This window comes from Melozone crissalis, unplaced genomic scaffold, assembly GCF_028551555.1.
Source record: "Melozone crissalis strain CALT ecotype California unplaced genomic scaffold, PUWL_Pcris_2 ptg000150l_1, whole genome shotgun sequence".
In the NCBI taxonomy this organism is placed as follows: domain Eukaryota; kingdom Metazoa; phylum Chordata; class Aves; order Passeriformes; family Passerellidae; genus Melozone; species Melozone crissalis.
In genome coordinates, this window is record NW_026535921.1 from 742,198 (window position 1) to 762,134 (window position 19,937).

Below are 19,937 nucleotides of genomic sequence, written 5' to 3' on the forward strand. Positions count from 1 at the left end.
AGGAATCCATGCCCAGGTTACCCCATTCCCTCAGGAATCCATGCCCAGGTTATCCCATTCCCTCAGGCATCCCCAGGTTACCCCATTCCCTCAGGCATCCCCAGGTTATCCCAGTCCCTCAGGGATCCCCAGTTTATCCCAGTCCAGCTCTCCTGGAAAGTCTCTGCCAGGCCCTGCTGAGCTGCAGCTCCTCCCTGCTCCCAGAACAAATCCCTGCATGCAGCTCTGGATGCTCCAGCTGATGGCCTCATCCTGGAAAATCTCTTTAATGCTGTTAAAGCCTGACTTTCACAGAACCATGGGCTGGTTTGGGTGGATAGGGACCCCCAAAGCCCATCCAGGGCCATGACAGGGACCCTTCAGCATCCCAGGTGACTCCAAGCCCTGCCAGCCTGGCCTTGGGCACTGCCAGGGATGCAGGGGCAGCCCCAGCTGCTCTGTGAGATGGAAGTGGGATTTGTTGGCACTGCCACAGCCTCAGCTCTACTGAAACTCCACAGCAAAGGATGCAGAGCTCCGGGGTGTTTGCAGAGAGATGTCAGCCAGGCCAGAGCAGCTTTTGGTTCCCATCACACAGCTCTGCCCAGGACACTTCACCCAGCCTGAAGCTTCACCCAAAGCTGGCAGCCCAGAGAATGCCAGAAATGGAGGATATCTCCATTTCCATCTGTGCTTTCACCTTTTCAGGTGAAATCAGGAGAGGAGTGAAGCTGAGATCCATCCACAGGGAGCTCAGGGCCATTTCCACCACACCAAACTCTGACTGGGCATTTTCCTCCTGGGCACTGTTATCCCAATTTTCCCTCCCTGGACGTGCTCCATGTGGCTCAAATTAATCAAATTTGATTCATTTGTCCCCAGTGAAGGCTGAGTTCCACCAGGGAACCTCAGCCAGGGCAGAGGGGAGAAAAGCTGCTCCATTTCTGTCCCTGCACCTCTCCCAGGTGTTAACCCTTCAATGCCCAGCAGGGTGAGGCTGCACAGGTCTGGCCTCCTGCCACCCCCACCTGGATCCCTGCAAACCCTGCTGGGCTGCTCTGGGAAGGTCACAGGGGAACATCAACCAGCTCTGCCAGCTGTCCCTGCTCTCCAGGAGATTCCCAGAACCACAGAATCCTTTAGACTGGAAAAGCCCTTGGAGATCACCAAGTCCAACTCATTGCCCAGCACTGCCAAGGCCACCGCTGCCCCATGTCCCCAAGTGCCACATCCACAGGGCTTTGAAATCCTTCCAGGGATGGGCACCTCAAACCTCCCTGGGCAGCTGTGCCAGGGCAGGACAGCCCTTTCCAGGTGGGAATTGTTCCAAATCCAACCTGAGCCTGCCCTGGCCCAGCCTGGGCCATTTCCCCTTGGCCTGTCCCTGTCCCCTGGCTGTCCCCTCCTGTCAGGGACTTGTGCAGAGCCACAAGGTCCCCCCTGAGCCTCCTTTTCTCCAGGCTGAGCCCCTTCCCAGCTCCCTCAGCCTCTCCTGGGGCTCCATTCCCTTCCCAGCTCCCTCAGCCCCTCCTGGGGCTCCATTCCCTTCCCAGCTCCCTCAGCCCCTCCTGGGGCTCCATTCCCTTCCCAGCTCCCTCAGCCCCTCCTGGGGCTCCATTCCCTTCCCAGCTCCCTCAGCCTCTCCTGGGGCTCCATTCCCTTCCCAGCTCCCTCAGCCCCTCCTGGGGCTCCATTCCCTTCCCAGCTCCCTCAGCCCCTCCTGGGGCTCCATTCCCTTCCCAGCTCCCTCAGCCTCTCCTGGGGCTCCATTCCCTTCCCAGCTCCCTCAGCCCCTCCTGGGGCTCCATTCCCTTCCCTGGACACGCTCCAGCCCCTGCAGGTCTCTCTTGCCCTGAGTGTCCCCATGATGGACTCAGGATATATTTCTAAAAGTCAGATGGCTCCCTGAACCCCCAAAGACAGAGATGGCTCCCTGAACCCCTAAAACACACAGAGAGAGGGTTCCCAGAACCCCAAGGCACACAGATGGCTTTCAGAACCCCCAAAGCACACAACAGATGGTTCTCTGAACCCCCAAAGCACACAACAGATGGATCCCAGAACCCCCAAGGCACACAGATGAATCCCAGAACCCCTAAAGCACACAGAGATGGTTCCCAGAACCCCTAAACACACAAATGGCTTCCAGAACCCCCAAAGCACACAGAGAGATGGCTCCTGGAACCCCCAAACACACAGGTGTTTTCCAGAACCCCCAAAGCACACAGATGGCTCCCTAAACCCCCAAAAACACAGAGAGATGGCTCCCTGAACCCCTAAACACACAGATGGATCCCTGAACCCCCAAACACACAGATAGCTCCTGGAACCCCCAAACACACAGGTGTTTTCCAGAACCCCCAGATCACACAGATGGATCCCTGAACCCCTAAAACACACAGAGAGATGGTCCCCAGAACCCCCAAAGCACACAGATGGATCCCTGAACCACCAAAGCACACAACAGATGGTTCTCTGAACCCCCAAAGCACACAGATGGATCCCTGAACCACCAAAGCACACAGGTGGATTCCTGAACCCCCAAAGCACACAGATGGATCCCAGAATCCCCAAACACACAGAGAGATGGTCCCCAGAACCCCCAAAGCACACAGATGGATCCCTGAACCACCAAAGCACACAGGTGGATTCCTGAACCCCCAAAGCGCACAACAGATGGTTCTCTGAACCCCCAAAGCACACAGATGGATCCCAGAATCCCCAAACACACAGAGAGATGGTTCTCAGAACTCCCAAATCACACAGATGGCTCCCTGAACCCCAAAAGCACACATCAGATGGCTCCCTGAACCCCCAAAGCGCACAAATGGCTTGCAGAAGCCCCAAATCACACAGATGGCTCCCAGACCCCCCAAATCACACAGATGGATCCCAGACCCCCAAATCACACAGATGGCTCCCAGACCCCCCAAATCACACAGATGGATCCCAGACCCCCCAAAGCACACAGATGGATCCCAGACCCCCCAAAGCACACAGATGGATCCCTGAACCCCCAAAGCACACAGATGGATCCCAGACCCCCCAAATCACACAGATGGCTCCCAGACCCCCCAAATCACACAGATGGATCCCAGACCCCCCAAATCACACAGATGGATCCCTGAACCCCCAAAGCACACAGATGGATCCCTGACCCCCCAAATCACACAGATGGATCCCAGACCCCCCAAAGCACACAGATGGCTCCCAGACCCCCCAAATCACACAGATGGATCCCTGAACCCCCAAAGCACACAGATGGCTCCCAGACCCCCCAAATCACACAGATGGCTCCCAGACCCCCCAAAGCACACAGATGGCTCCCTGAACCCCCAAAGCACACAGATGGATCCCTGAACCCCCAAAGCACACAGATGGCTCCCAGACCCCCCAAATCACACAGATGGATCCCTGAACCCCCAAAGCACACAGATGGCTCCCAGACCCCCCAAATCACACAGATGGCTCCCTGAACCCCAAAAGCACACAGATGGCTCCCAGACCCCCAAAGCACACAGATGGCTCCCAGACCCCCCAAATCACACAGATGGCTCCCAGACCCCCCAAAGCACACAGATGGCTCCCTGAACCCCCAAAGCACACAGATGGCTCCCAGACCCCCCAAATCACACAGATGGCTCCCAGACCCCCCAAATCACACAGATGGATCCCTGAACCCCCAAAGCACACAGATGGCTCCCAGACCCCCCAAAGCACACAGATGGCTCCCAGACCCCCCAAAGCACACAGATGGATCCCTGAACCCCCAAAGCACACAGATGGCTCCCAGACCCCCCAAAGCACACCAATCTCAGAGCACAGGGCACAGACCCCGTCACCAGGCTGCACTCCCTGCTCCTGGAGCCTTTCCCACCCTCCATGGCCCTGGGCTCCCCCAGCTGCTGTCCTGGCTCGCTGGGGGCTCTGCCAGCCCGGGATCAGAGCTCCTTGTGCAGGGCAAGGCCAGAGCAGGTGCCAGCCCAGCCCAGGGTGCCCTGCCCTGCCAACAGCCTCTCTGTGCTCTCCAGGAAATGTTTCACGCCAGACAAACAAAGCAGCTCACACTCCTGCTGCCACACAGGCTGCTCCAGGAGAACCAGGAACGAGGATTAAAGAGACTCCCAACAAAACAGGTGCACCTGTAAAGAGCTGATACACCTTGGGGAGCTTCTGCCCTCTCCTCTGCCCTTTTAATCCCACATCAGATCTTCCACCCGAGTCATTTTAGCCACTGTGTGTAAAGAAATAAAATCCTTCTTTAGTCACTGTGTGTAAAGAAATAAAATCCTACAGAGTCTGAGAGGAAACCCAGCTCTGGCCAACTGAGCCAAGCTCATTGTCAATGAAAGAGCTGACCACACTCCTGCTGCATTTGGGAAAGCTCAGAGCGATGCATTTGGGAAAGCTCTGAGAGATGCATTTGGGAAAGCTCTGAGAGATGCATTTGGGAAAGCTCTGAGCGATGCATTTGGGAAAGCTCTGAGAGATGCATTTGGGAAAGCTCTGAGCGATGCATTTGGGAAAGCTCTGAGCGATGCAAGTGCTGCCCACATAAACATGGATCAGGCAGTGTTCACAATTAAAACCTCTGTTTGAAGTGGTTGGGGTTTTCTGGAGGAGTTTTTATCAGCCCATCAAGGTTTAATCCACTGATCCTCCACAGCTGGATGTGAAGGAGAACCTCAGCCCAGGAAAGCTTTGGCAAAAATGCACTTTGGAATTCGTCCTGTTGATAATTCCCTTATACAAAGAAGGATTTAAAACTGGATTTAAAACTGATGTTATAAACACAAGCAGCACTTCCACTCGGGTTCCTTCCTGGAAATAGAACCTAAACTTCCTGAATCCACGAATGCACAGCAGCTGAGCAGCTCCCACCTGGCCCAGACAAGCTCTGCAAGGCCAGGCAGCAAAACCTGATCATCTGGTTCCACCTCAGCCTCACATCCAGGAGGGAATTCCAGCTGCAGCCACCATGGAGATGGGAGAAGCTGCCCAATTGCTGCCAGCAGGGCATCACCCTGCAATGCCAGCCTGGCACACAAGCGGGTCAGCCCTAAAAAACCCCAGAGGATGTGAAATTGCTGCTCAGTCACCCCCAGAAAACACTACAGGAGCCCCGGGGGGGTGAAGGACTTGACCCAGATTGCAGGATCTGCTCCACTCATCCCATTAGGCAAATGCTGGCCAGGAATTAGGCAGAAATAGGTCAGGGAGGGATGGACAATCCTGTGCCATCAGGAGCCAGGTGCCACTAAAGGGCACATTTCACACTGAGCTGGCACAGGGCTGGCAGGGGGCTGGAGCAGCAGCAGGGGAGGGAGATCCCAGAGCCACCTCCCTCCTTGGGGACATGGACGGGAACCTGCTCATCTGGGACATCCCAGAGCCACCTCCTTCCTTGGGGACATGGACAGGCCCTGCTCATCTGGGAGATCCCAGAGCCACCTCCTTCCTTGGGGACATGGACGGGAACCTGCTCATCTGGGAGATCCCAGAGCCACCTCCCTCCTTGGGGACATGGACAGGCCCTGCTCATCTGGGAGATCCCAGAGCCACCTCCCTCCTTGGGGACATGGACGGGAACCTGCTCATCTGGGACATCCCAGAGCCACCTCCCTCCTTGGGGACATGGACGGGAACCTGCTCATCTGGGACATCCCAGAGCCACCTCCCTCCTTGGGGACATCCCTGCTCAAATGGGAGATCCCAGAGCCACCTCCTTCCCTGGGGACATGGACAGGAACCTGCTCATCTGGGACATCCCAGAGCCACCTCCTTCCTTGGGGACATGGATGGGAACCTGCTCATCTGGGAGATCCCAGAGCCACCTCCCTCCTTGGGGACATGGACAGTAACCTGCTCATCTGGGAGATCCCAGAGCCACCTCCTTCCTTGGGGACATCCCTGCTCAAATGGGAGATCCCAGAGCCACCTCCTTCCTTGGGGACATCCCTGCCCAAATGGGAGATCCCAGAGCCACCTCCTTCCTTGGGGACATCCCTGCCCAAATGGGAGATCCCAGAGCCACCTCCCTCCTTGGGGACATGGACGGGAACCTGCTCAGCTGGGAGATCCCAGAGCCACCTCCTTCCTTGGGGACATCCCTGCTCAGCTGGGAGATCCCAGAGCCACCTCCTTCCTTGGGGACATCCCTGCTCAAATGGGAGATCCCAGAGCCACCTCCTTCCTTGGGGACATCCCTGCCCAGCCTTTACTGTCCCAGTGTCCAGCCTGGCCTTGGGCACTGCCAGGGATCCAGGGGCAGCCCCAGCTGCTCTGGGCACCCTCCCAGGGAACAATTCCCAATTCCCATTTTCCCATCCATCCCTGCCCTCTAAACTTTCTGATTTCTGATGTTTCATTTCAAATAGCTGTCCACAAGGACACTGAGGTGCTTCTTCAGTTTCTGGATCAGTGGAAAACTTGTCCAACCAGAAGACTCCACGAGCATTCTGAACCTGCCCTGAGCTCCCACCAGCCTCCAAACCTCCTCCAGCTCCTGGACAAGCCCAGCTCTACGTGGAGAACAAACAGCTCCAGAGAATCACAGGATATCCTGAGCTGGAAGAGACCCACAGGAATCCAGCCCAGCTCCTCAGTTTGGAAAAATCCCAACAGGGTTACAGCAGCCCCAAGGGCCAGGAGAGGTTTGCTGGCCAGGATGGATTTTTGTGGGGAAAAGCAGGAGTGACCCCCTAAAAAGCACTCAGAGCTTCTGGCCTGGGAGCTTACAACTCTGAATCCACACCCCTGAATTCACATCCTTAAATTCACATCCTTAATTCACACACCTGAATCCACATCCCTCAATTTACATCCCTGAATTCACATCTCTGAATTCCCATCCCTTAATTCACATCCCTAAACTCACATCCTGAATTCACATCCCTGAATTCACATCCCTGAATTTACAACCCTAAATTCACACCCTTGAATTCACATCCCTACATTAACATCCCTGAATTCACACCCTTAAATTCACACACCTGAATTCACATCCCTGAATTCACACCCCTGAATTCACAACCATGAATTCACACCCCCGAATTCACACCTCTGAATTCACACTCTCGAGTTCACATCCTTGAATTCCCATCCCTGAATTCACATCCTTAAATTCACATCCCTAAATGCATATCCCTAAATTCACAACCCTGAAATCACATCCTTAGATTCATATCCCTAAATTCACAACCCTGAATTCACATCCCTGATTTCACATCCCTGAATTCACATCACTAAATTCACATCCTTGAATTCACATCCCTGAATTCACACCCCTGAATTTACAACCCAGATTTCACATCCCTAAATTCACATCCCCAAATTCACATCCCTGATTTTACACCCTTCAATTCACACCCCTGAAATCACACTCCTAAATTCATTCCTAAATTCACACCCCTGAATTCACATCCCTAAATTCACACCCCCAAATTCACACCCTTAAATTCACATCCCTGAATTCACACCCCTGAATTTCACATCTCTGAATTCACACCCCTAAATTCACACCCCTACATTCACACCCCCGAATTCACATCCCTGGGTTCAGCCCAGCAGATAAACTGGATCAGATCCAAGGTGGGGCTGGAGTACAACACCAGGAACAACGTGGGCATGACGTGGGAGAGGGATTTGTGTCTCTTGGGGGCACTAACAGGGTGGCCTTTCCCAAAAACCCCTCTGTGCCATCCCTGAGGGTTTGAGAACATTGTACAGGGGATCTAAAAGTGAATTATCTGTCACCCTGCTCTTCTAAGTTCTTCTAAGCCTTGTGATGTTTACATTCTTGTGAAGAACTTTCTCACACATTTTCTGTAAATAACTCATTCTTTTACATTCTTTTCTGGAGGAGGAGACATTCGATGGACTGTTGGTTTGTCCAGTGTCACTGGAGAGGTGGCACTGTCATCCTCCAATCCACTGTCACTTTTGAAAATCTATAAATGCTGGAGTCAGAAATTAAACTGTCCTTTTTCCCTTGGAGATTCCAGTGTTCCTGTTGTTTTATTTAATTAATTTAATAAAGAATTACCAGCAAGAGATAATTATCAGTTGTAATTATTATTCCTAAGACAGACCTGCACCACTCCTGGCTGTCCACTCAGGCTGCCCCCACAGCACAGGGATTTGGGGCTCACACGAAGCAGACCTGCAGCTCTGCTCTGACACTGAGCTGTCAATATTGAAATAAATTCATGTTTGAGCTCAAGCCCTGCAGCAGTGCCTGCCTTCAGCCATGGAGCTGGCACGGGGCTGGAGCATTTCCCATTGTCACCAGTGTCACCATTTCCCATTGTCACCATTTCCCATTGTGTGCTGCTCATTGACTGAGCCAGTATTAATAAAATACTATCAAACTCACAACTTAGAGATAAATATTCTTTCCCATCTGGAGCACAGGGGAAACCTCAGCCCTCATCCCTTCCTTTCAAGGCTGGAAAACACAAAAAGCTGCCCACAGACCTCGAGGAAACAGCAGCTCAAAGATAGACAGGAAGCCTCAGTGGCCTAAAGTGTCACAAAAATGACATTTGAAGGATATTTGGTGCCCTGTTAAGGGAAGTGTCACAAGAAATGACATTTGAAGCACATTTAAGGGAAGTGTCCTGTGTGCTGAGGCTGTAAATAAAAGCAGTCTGTTACTGGTTTTATTTACAAATCATCTCCAAGCCAAACCCTTGAACTGAAATTGTTCCTTGCAGAATCTCTGAGAGGGGGAAGGGGAAGGGGTCTCCACAATTTGAATTTTCACATCATCATCTCAGCCTGGGCCACACAATCTGAATTTCCCTCTTTTCATAAACATGCCATGGGAAAAAACAACCCCGGGATTACCAGAGACAGATAAAGACTCAATGATTTTTCTACTTCTGATGCAGAATCAGATGCAAGCACATGAGAGCAGGATGAAGGAGAGAGCCTGAACCTCCCTGAACCCCAACACCCTCCAAAGGGAGCTCAGAACCATTCCATGAGAGACTGGGCAGAGCTCAAAACCATGCCGTTGGACAGAACTCAGAAACATTCCATGAAACATTGGACAGAACTCAGAACCATGCCATGAGAGACTGGACAGAACTCAAAATCATTCCATGAGAGTCTGGACAGAACTCAAAATCATTCCATGAGAGACTGGACAGAACTCAAAATCATTCCATGAGAGACTGGACAGAACTCAGAAACATTCCATGAGAGACTGGACAGAACTCAAAATCATTCCATGAGAGACTGGACAGAACTCAGAACCATTCCATTGGACAGAACTCAGAACCATGCCATGACAGAACGGACAGAACTCAAAACCATTCCATGAAATATTGGACAGAACTTAAAACTATTCCATTGGACAGAACTCTAAACCATTCCATGAGAGACTGGACAGAACTCAAAACTATTGCATTGGACAGAACTCAAAACCATTCCAGAATAGAATGGTCAGAACTTAAAATAATTCCATGAAATATTGGACAGAACTCAGAACCATTCCATGAAATATTGGACAGAACTCAGAACCATTCCATGACAGACTGGACAGAACTCAAAACCATTCCCTGAAATATTGGGCAGAACCCAAAACCATTCTATGAGAGACTGGACAGAACTCAGAACCATTCCACTGGACAGAACCCAAAACCATTCCATGAGAGAATGGACAGAACTCAGAACCATTCCACTGGACAGAACCCAAAACCATTCCATGAGAGAATGGACAGAACTCAGAACCATTCCACTGGACAGAACCCAAAACCATTCCATGAGAGAATGGACAGAACTCAGAACCATTCCACACAGATTGGACAGAGTTCAGGAGAAAGGCAATAAGGGAAAAGGACTTGGATATAACCAAAGAATCAATTCTGGCCCTGCCAATGAGATATGGCAGAGGAAATCACAAACCCCTCCTGAGAGCACATCTAAGCACATTTACCAGAAGCTGATTAATTTGATTTACTTGTCCCAGCCACCAAAGAGCTGTGACCAGGTGCATTTCCACCTCCTGCAGCTGCTGCAAAGGGGTGGCACATGGTGATCCCTAAGGTCCCCCCAAGACAAACCAAGCCTGGGGTTTTACACCAGGAAACATCCCTGGTTTAGGGTTTTATACCAAGAAATATCACTGATTTGGGGTTTTACACCAGGAAACATCACTGATTTGGGGTTTTACACCAGGAAACACCACTGATTTGGGGTTTTACACCAGGAAACATCACTGATTTGGGTTTTACACCAGGAAACATCACTGATTTGGGGTTTTACACCAGGAAACATCCCTGGTTTAGGGTTTTATACCAAGAAATATCACTGATTTGGGGTTTTACACCAGGAAACATCCCTGGTTTAGGGTTTTATACCAAGAAATATCACTGATTTGGGGTTTTACACCAGGAAACATCACTGATTTGGGCACTGATTTGGGTTTTACACCAGGAAACATCACTGATTTGGGGTTTTACACCAGGAAACATCACTGATTTGGGTTTTATACCAGGAAACATCACTGATTTAGGGTTTTACACCAGGAAACATCACTGATTTGGGTTTTATACCAGGAAACATCACTGATTTGGGGTTTTACACCAGGAAACATCACTGATTTAGGGTTTTATACCAGGAAACATCACTGATTTGGGTTTTACACCAGGAAACATCACTGATTTGGGTTTTACACCAGGAAACATCACTGATTTGGGGTTTTACACCAGGAAACATCACTGATTTAGGGTTTTACACCAGGAAACATCACTGATTTGGGGTTTTACACCAGGAAACATCACTGATTTAGGGTTTTACACCAGGAAACATCACTGATTTGGGTTTTACACCAGGAAACATCACTGATTTGGGTTTTATACCAGGAAACATCACTGATTTGGGTTTTATACCAGGAAACATCACTGATTTGGGTTTTACACCAGGAAACACCACTGATTTGGGTTTTAGATTGCAAAAGCCTTGCCCTGCAATGCTCAGGGGCAGGGCTGAGCTGCCTGGGGAGGAGAGCACAGCCTGAGCAGGAGGAGCTGCCCCAGGGCTGCAGCAGCTCCAGACTCCCCCTGCCCAAATCCCATGAACCAGACTGTGCCAGATGAGTGATGCCATGAATGACTCTCACAATTCAAAGGTAAATATCATGTACACATGTTAGGAGAAGTTTTATAGGTTTGTTTTACCCCCCCTGCCCAAATCCCATGAACCAGACTGTGCCAGATGAGTGATGCCATGGTTGACTCACAATTAAAAGGTAAATATCCTGTATATATATTAGGAGTAGTTTTACAGATTAATAGTTCTCTTTTATCCCCCACCTGCCCAAATCCCAGGAACCAGACGGTGACAGATGAGTGATGCCATGGTTGATTCACAATTAAAAGGTAGATATCATCATAAAAGGTAAATATCACCTTAAAAAAGGTAAATATATGTTAGGAGAAGTTTTATATTTATAGTTATCTTTTACCCCCCTTGTGTTGTTATCAGGGGGTGCCCTGGGTTTGGGATTTTGGGAGGGTGGGATTGTCACTTTGGCATCCTGACATCCAATCAAGATTTAGGGATTTAAACTCCACCACTGGACAACAAAAATGAGTCAATGGACACAACTTTGGGAGGGGCTAAAGGGTTAAAAAGTAAAACCTCAATGTGTGGGTAAGGACATGGTGAGAAAATCCTCTGCTCCAGGTGCCTATTTTCTCTATTCAGTCCGCTGCTGTATTTTTTGATAAGGTTTTAATAAACCTTTTAAATTTTTTAAAATTAGTAGCATTTCTCACGAGACAGACCAAGCAAAAGTGTGGCTGAGCTTTGTGGCCAAATCCACACCTACATTTAGAGCACATTTATGGCTCTAAACAAGGAAATTGTTCCCTGTGAGGGTGGGGAGGGGCTGGGATGGAATTCCCAGAGCAGCTGTGGCTGTTTCATCCCTGGAATTGTCCAAGGCCAGGCTGGACACTGGGGCTGGAGCACCCTGGGACAGTGGGAGGTGTCCCTGCCATGGCATGAGAGCACATTTAAGCTCCTTTGCAACCCAAACTGCGACTCTATAAAATACAGGGAATATCTTTGGGATCCTTCACCAGCTCTGAGTTTCTCTCCTGGAGCACAGCAGTGGAGAAGAGCTGCCCGCATTTCCACCTGGGAATTTCAATTTTCACAGCATTACTGCTGGCAGAGGCACTGGGGGCACCCCTGGGGTTCCCCTGCTGGCACAGCCACCTCTCCCTGCTCTGCACATCCCAGGGCTCTTCCAGCTGCTCTGCCACCCTGGGAAAGGTGGGCAGCCCTGCCAAGCCCAGAGCCAGCCCGGGGGGCAGCTGCTGAACTGCTGTGCTGCTAATTGGAGTTGTAATTACAACCAAAGCAGCCCCACCTATGAAAAATGGGCTTCACCGAGCTCCAGCAAGCACCTGCACAGCCACAGCTGCAGGGGTGGCATCTGCAGCACCTCAGAGCCCTCCAAGAGGTTAAAATTCACAGCAGGAGCAAAGGAACTTGGAAATGAGTGTTGCAAACAGCAGGCCAATAATGGGATTGTTGTGACTGGAAGGAGGATTTTGTAGTCTGCTGCTTTGCTGCAGCCAGCAGAGGGGATTACACTTCCCCCTCACCCTGCACAGGTCCTGTCTCCACACAGGAACCATTTTTAAGCCTCCATTTGTGTGTTAGAGATGCCCAGGACGAGCTCAAAGCAGATTTCAGCTCACTACAACTGCCAGGAGCAGAAGTGCAGGTGGCAGAGGATGCAGCTGAGCCCAGAGCTGCAATCTGGCTTTACTGGGAAGTGAGAGAATCCCAGAGTGCCTGAGGCTGGAAAATCCCCCCAAAGCATCCAATCCAACCTGTGCCCAATGCCCACCCTGTCCCCAGCCCAGGGCACCCAGTGCCACATCCACTGGGGATTATTTAGTAGATTTTATTGTTCTGAATCTTCTGAGCCACCTCACCCTCCTGGTGCTGCTGGTGTCAGTTGGAAGGGAGATAGAGAATCCCAGAATCCCTGAGGCTGGAAAATCCCTCCAGCCCATCCAGTCCCAGCTGTGCCTGATCCCCACCCTGTCCCCAGCCCAGGGCACTCAGTGCCACATCCAGGTGACACCTGCAGGAATGGGCACTGCCAACCTCCCTGGGCAGCCCCTGCCAAGGCCTGAGCACCCTTTCCATGCAGAAATTCCTCCTGGTGTCCACCCTGAGCCTGCCCTGGCCCAGCCTGAGGCCATTCCCCCTTGTCCTGTCCCTGTTCCCTGGCTGTCCCCTCCTGGCAGGGACTTGTGCAGAGCCACAAGGTCCCCCCTGAGCCTCCTTTTCTCCAGGCTGAGCCCCTTCCCAGCTCCCTCAGCCTCTCCTGGGGCTCCATTCCCTTCCCAGCTCCCTCAGCCCCTCCTGGGGCTCCATTCCCTTCCCAGCTCCCTCAGCCCCTCCTGGGGCTCCATTCCCTTCCCAGCTCCCTCAGCCCCTCCTGGGGCTCCATTCCCTCCCCAGCTCCCTCAGCCCCTCCTGGGGCTCCATTCCCTCCCCAGCTCCATCCCCTCCAGGTCTCTCCTGTCAGGAGATCTCCAGCACGCAGTGGGGGGCACCTGATTTTCCTGAAATCCTTCAGGAAAAACTTGAAAAAAATTCAGGAAAAATCCCTCCAAGAGCTGCAGCTGCCTGGGGATGTGTGTGAGTAAGGAGTGAAGCAGAGTGCCCTTCTCCATGGACGTGTGCCAGGCTCTGTGCCAAGCCCTGCCCAGGCAGGAGCTGCTTCCCTGGAAGCAGTGCCAAGGTGATTCCCTGGCAGCACACACAGAGCTGGGTCAGAGCTGGGGCCACCACCTGCCCTGGCCTTCAGAAACCTCTGCAAAGGCATTTCACAGCTGGGACAGAGCAGCCCTCACCTCAGCACCGTGTCTGCCTTGGAAATTCATCCCTGGCCACAGCCTGGGATCAGGGAAGGAGCTGTGATAACCCCCAGGGCCTTACAAACAAAATAAAGTACCACCAAAAAGCCCAAGAGAGCAACAAACAATCACCTCCAGGAAAAAAAAAAAAACAAAAACAACCCAGGAAGGCTTTACCAGCTTCAGGTATCAGCTCATTCTGTGACAAACCCTGCCAGGCTCTCCAGGAGGAGCCTGCTGGGCTCCACAGCAGCCCCCAGACGTTTCCCAGGAACAATCAGGGAGGAGAGAGAGCTGTGGAGAACAGGAGGCACCAAGGTGAGCAGAGGATGGAGCAGCTCTGCTGGAGGCTGGGAGAGCTGGGATTGCTCACCTGGGGAAGGGAAAGCTCCAGGGTGGCCCTGCAGGGCCTGAAGGGGTGAACAGGAAAGATGGAGAGAATTTACAAAGGATGGAGAAGGAGGACACAGGGAATGGCTCCCAGTGCCAGAGGGCAGGGCTGGATGGGATCTTGGGAATGAGGAATTGTGCCCTGGCAGGGTGGGCAGGCCCTGGCACAGGGTGCCCACGGTGCCTCAGCTTTGGCTTTTCTGTTTTTCCCATTCTGTGCTGCTTTGGTGTGTGGGTCTGGGTTTCATACCAGGGCATGGTGAGCTCTGGGCACAGAGCAGGGACACAAAACAATTCCTGCTCCAGCTGGGCACCAAGGACAAATGACCCAAATCTCAGCCCAGGAGCACAAACAGGAGAGAGAAAAACAAGGATGGGACTGCAGGGGCTAAAGCTGGAATGGGACAATGAACTGCAAGGTGCAAATGGAGCAGAACTGATCCCAGTGACAGACCCCGTGCCTGGCTGTGCATTTTGGGGCCATTTTGGTTCATCTTGGGGCCATTTTGGTTCCTCTTGGGTTCATTTGGGGCCATTTTGGTTCATCCTGGGTTCATTTTGGGACCATTTTGGTTCATCTTGGGTTCATTTTGGGACCATTTGGGTTCACCTTGGGTGCAGCCCTGGCTGGGCTCTTGTGCTGCCCCAGGTGGATCCATGCAGGAGATCCTTTCAATCAATCCCTGCTTTATTCTGTAGCTCTGCCCAGCCTCTGCTCCAGCTCAGCCTGCACAAGGCATCACCCAGAGCAGCTGGGGCTGCCCCTGCATCCCTGGCAGTGCCCAGGGCCAGGCTGGACACTGGGACACCCTGGGACAGTGGCAGGGTCCCTGCCATGGCAGGGGTGGCACTGGGTGAGGTTTAGTGTCCCTTCCAACCCAAACCATGCTGGCACTCTCAAGCACACAGCTGCAGCAGCTGTGACAAACAGGTCACCTCAGCACTTTGTGCCCAGCCAGGGACCATTTCCAGAGCCCATCTCCCACAGCCCCAGGCCCTTGGTGCTGCAGCAGGAAAAAACCCTTTCCTCAGGTCACCCACAGGGGATTCCCCTGCAAAACCAACCCCAAATCCTTCCAGCCTCTGCCCATTCCAGCTCCCACCTCCCTCCCCACCCACAAAGCACCACAACAGCCAGGAATGGGATGGGGACAGGTCCCTGTGGCACCACCACAGGGCCACCAGGGCAGAGCAGGGACAGCAGAGAGCAGCTCCAGGACTGAACAGCCAGAACAGCCCAGAGAGCTCTCTGTGCCATCCCTGCTGCCAACCCCAGTCCTGGCAGCTTCACCCTCAGCCCCACTGGGCACCACAGTGGCGACCATGGAATGCTCTGGGTGGAAATCAACATCATAGTTCAGCCACTTCGAGGACAGGGACACTGCCACTGTGCCAACCCCACTGTCCAGCCTGGCCCTGGGCACTGCCAGGGATGCAGGGGCAGCCCCAGCTGCTCTGGGTGATGCCTTGTGCAGGCTGAGCTGGAGCAGAGGCTGGGCAGAGCTACAGAATAAAGCAGGGATTGATTGAAAGGATCTCCTGCATGGATCCACCTGGGGCAGCACAAGGGCCCAGCCAGGGCTGCACCCAAGGTGAACCAAAATGGTCCCAAAATGAACCCAAGATGAACCAAAATGGTCCCAGAATGAACCCAAGATGAACCAAAATGGTCCCAGAATGAACCCAAGAGGAACCAAAATGGTCCCAAAATGAACCCAGGATGAACCAAAATGGTCCCAAAATGAACCCAAGATGAACCAAAATGGTCCCAGAATGAACCCAAGATGAACCAAAATGGCCCCAAAATGCACAGCCAGGCACGGGGTCTGTCTGTGATCAGTTCTGCTCCATTTGCACCTTGCAGTTCACTGTCCCATTCCAGCTTTAGCCCCTGCAGTCCCATCCTTGTTTTTCTCTCTCCTGTTTGTGCTCCTGGGCTGAGATTTGGGTCATTTGTCCTTGGTGCCCAGCTGGAGCAGGAATTGTTTTGTGTCCCTGCTCTGTGCCCAGAGCTCACCATGCCCTGGTATGAAACCCAGACCCACACACTAAAGCAGCACAGAATATGAGAAACAGAAAAGCCAAACCATGGGCACCCTGTGCCAGGGCCTGCCCACCCTGCCAGGGAACAATTCCCAATTCCCAATCTCCCATCCATCCCTGCCCTCTGGCACTGGGAGCCATTCCCTGGCTCCTGTCCCTCCATGCCTTGTCCCCAGTCCCTCTGCAGCTCTCCTGGAGCCCCTTCAGGCCCTGCCAGGGGCTCTGAGCCCTCCCTGGACCCTTCTCCCATCCAGGTGAGCACCCCCAGCTCTCCCAGCCTGGCTCCAGCCCTGGCACAGCTCTGGGTGCAGAATCCTGAGCCTGGCACAGCTCTGGGTGCAGGATCACAGCCTGGCACAGCTCCAGCACTGGCACAGCCTGAACACAAACTGTGTGCTGCCATCCCCTGAACTGCCAGCAGCAGCTTTTGCCCTCTTGCAGGTGGCTTTGGAACTGTAAATCACCAAGTCCTGACCCAGCAGCAGCTTCCCCCCTCCTGCAGGTGAATTTGGAGCTGTAGGGACCCCCAGATCCTGTCCCAGCACCTCCTGCAGGTGGGTTTGGAGATGCAGACCCCAGCCCTGTCCCAGCAGGGCCAGCAGCCTGTCCCAGCTCAGTGCAGCTGCAGAGAGAGGCAGGAAATGAGAACAGGCTGTTTATCAACAGTGACTTCCTGCCCTCCTGGGGACCTTCCCTCACCTCCTGCTGCCCCAGTTTGCAGCCCCACAGCTCTCCAGAGCAGCTCCATGGAATTCCCTCCTCTCACCTTTGAGCTGAATTAATTAATTCAGTTAAGAATAATTCACCTCAGTGTACTCCAGAACTGGAGGAGACCCAACCCCAAACTCCTGGCCAGGAGGGCTAAAGTGGAGCAAGAACAGATCAGCACCAGAAGTTAATTATAAAAAAAACCAACGTTTTTGCTGGTTTAGCTGCCTCAACCACCTGTGAGCAGCAGTGCAGAGGTGAGAGAGCAGGAGAGAGAACAGAAAACGCAGCTGGGATGGCCTGAGGCTGCTCTGCAGGGAGCTGGGGAGTTCCTCAGGACAAGCCTGCATGGAGAGCCAGCTCTGAGGAGCAGCTGAGGGAGCTGGGAGAGGAGAAAAGGAGGCTCAGGGGGGACCTTGTGGCTCTGCACAAGTCCCTGCCAGGAGGGGACAGCCAGGGAACAGGGACAGGACAAGGGGGAATGGCCTCAGGCTGGGCCAGGGCAGGCTCAGGGTGGACACCAGGAGGAATTTCTGCATGGAAAGGGGGCTCAGGCCTTGGCAGGGGCTGCCCAGGGAGGTTGGCAGTGCCCATCCCTGCAGGTGTCCCCTGGATGTGGCACTGGGTGCCCTGGGCTGGGCACAAGGTGGGCATTGGGCACAGCTGGGCTGGGTGTACTGGGAGGGATTTTCCACCCTGAATGGTCCTGGAGCTCTGTGAGGTTCCACCAATCTCTGCCTGGAGCTGTTTGCAGTTCAGATCTCTGGGAATGACCTTCCCCAGGCACTCAGTGATGGTTTGGGGTCATTTTCAGCAGGAGGAGCCCCCAGCTCTCTGCCCTGCAGCAGCTGCTCTGGACAAGGGGAAATGGGCTCAGGGCAGGCTCAGGGTGGGCACCAGGAGGAATTTCTGCATGGAAAGGGGGCTCAGGCCTTGGCACTGCTCAGGGAGGTTTGGGGTGCCCATCCCTGTGTCCTGGATGTGGCACTGGGTGCCCTGGGCTGGGCACAGGGTGGGCATTGGGCACAGCTGGGCTGGGAGGGATTTTCCAAGCTGGATCCTGGACAAGCAGAGCCCCAGGCCCAGCCCCTGCACCCCAGGGACTCTTGGGGTCACCCCAGAGCTCAGGAAAGGAACCCCCACACAGAGGGGACACCTGGAGACATTCCTGAGCTCGGGGACACTTTTATGTCACCTTCCAAAAGCAGCACAAAGCTCCTGAGAGCTTTAACCTTCCCTAGCACAGCTTTACACCTTCCCTGCAAGCCCAGCACACAACCAGAACCCCAGCCAGGATTTCTGCCCCAAAACTCAGCCAAACTTTGGGAGTCTGGAGCTGGAGTTTGACCAGAGTGCCCTGGCATTGCTGCTGAGCACACAGGGCTGCCAGAGCTGGGGTTTTGGCAGGGATGTGCTCATCCTTTCCTCCCTTTTCCTGGCTCTGGGCGAGGTGCAGCCTGCAGGGGGGAGAGGGCTCAGTGGAGAATAAGTTTAGCCCTTAAGTGGATTCTGGTAGGGCTCAGAGAGGCTGGAAAAGAGCTGATCCCACCTCTACCCTCCACTGGAGACACTGCCACTGCTCTTTCAAAAGAAACTGCTAAAATTACACACAGAGCAACTGCCTGCAAGCCAGCAAATTATTTCTTAAAAATCTCCACCTGCACTGAATCTCCTGAACACAGCAGCTCCCCGATGCCTTCCAAGCTGTAAACACGAGGTCCAAGTGAATTTATTTATTAAAACACCCCTTGCAAGTCCCAGCCGCAGGTTTCTATTTACATTTGCTCCCCAGGCAGCCTTTTCAAGTCTTGTTTGAACAGATCCCTCTCCCAGGAGGGTTCCCAAGCCCCAGCTCCTCCTCCTGTCCATGAGGGGGATTTATCCCGAGCTGGGAAGGGCGAGCGGAGCTCTCTGAGCTCCGCGTTTCGCACCTGTGGAGTTTCCTCTCTCATTCCCGTCCCGTATTCCGAACTTCCCTTTTCTCCACCCTCCGAGCCCGGCCCGAGACAGCGACAAATTTTGGTACAGCTGGGACAGCGGGAGGTAAAAATTCACTTTTTAGCATGTACGGCTCTGCTGAATGGGGGCAGCTCAGCACCTGAGCGTGGCGGAAACCAGCGCAAACACCGAAAAACCAGCGCAAACACCGAAAAACCCCCGGTGCCTCTCACTTGCTGGCAGCTCTGACTTCCCCCCTCGCTCTCCACAGCAAACCCAAGCGGCAATCCCTCCCCCACGCCGCTCCCCGGGGCAATCCCGGCCGGGCAGCACGGAACAACCGGAGCCCAGGTCACTATAACCCCCCCGGTTCCGCAGGCGGCCGTGCGGGCCCCGCCGCCCCCCCGAGCCCCGGCGGGAGCGCCCCGACCCGCCCCGCGGCCTCCGACCCGCCCCGCGGCCCCCCCGCGCACCGTCCGGGCGGCCTCTGCCCAGGTCCTGCCCTTCTTCTTGCGGCCCTTCTCCCTCATGTCGGACGCGGCGGGGCTCGGGGCGCTCGGGGGGTGTCGGGCGGGCGCGGCGGGCGGCGGGGCGGGGGCGGCGGCCCCTCAGAGGCGAGCGGCGCCGAGAGCGGCGGCCCCAGCGCCCGCCGCCGCCGCCATGTTGGCTCCGGCTGCGCACGGGCCGCGGTCATGTGACCCCGCCCGCCGGCCCCGCCCACGGCAAGGGGAGGGGGCGTGGTCTAAGGAAGCCACGCCCAGCCTGCCGTCCCCCGGCCGCGTTCCCGCCTCTCGGAGGGACGAGCAAAGATGGCGGCGGCGCCTGAGGGGGAGCGAAGATGGCGGCGATGCCGCTCTGGTGTGGTGGTGGTGTGTCCTTCCCTGGCTGCCACCGGCAACAGCTCCGCTGTCCCGCCGCCATCAAGTGTCACCGGCAGCCTCCGCTCCCTCCTCCGCGCTCGCCGCCGGTGCGCGCAGCCTGCGCTGGCGC

At 54.0% G+C, this 19,937-nt stretch overlaps 1 protein-coding gene across 1 annotated transcript in view; it reads right to left on the reverse strand.

The window, feature by feature from the left end:
- The window catches only part of ASXL2 (ASXL transcriptional regulator 2), a 57,750-nt gene extending 38,268 nt beyond the window's left edge, over nt 1-19,482 (reverse strand). Inside the window, exon 1 of the mRNA XM_054293488.1 lies at nt 19,421-19,482. Within this exon, the coding sequence (XP_054149463.1) occupies nt 19,421-19,477 (57 nt within the window). The 5' untranslated portion in view covers nt 19,478-19,482. The remainder of the gene's footprint in view (nt 1-19,420) is intronic.
- Between the last annotated feature and the right edge of the window lie 455 nt (nt 19,483-19,937).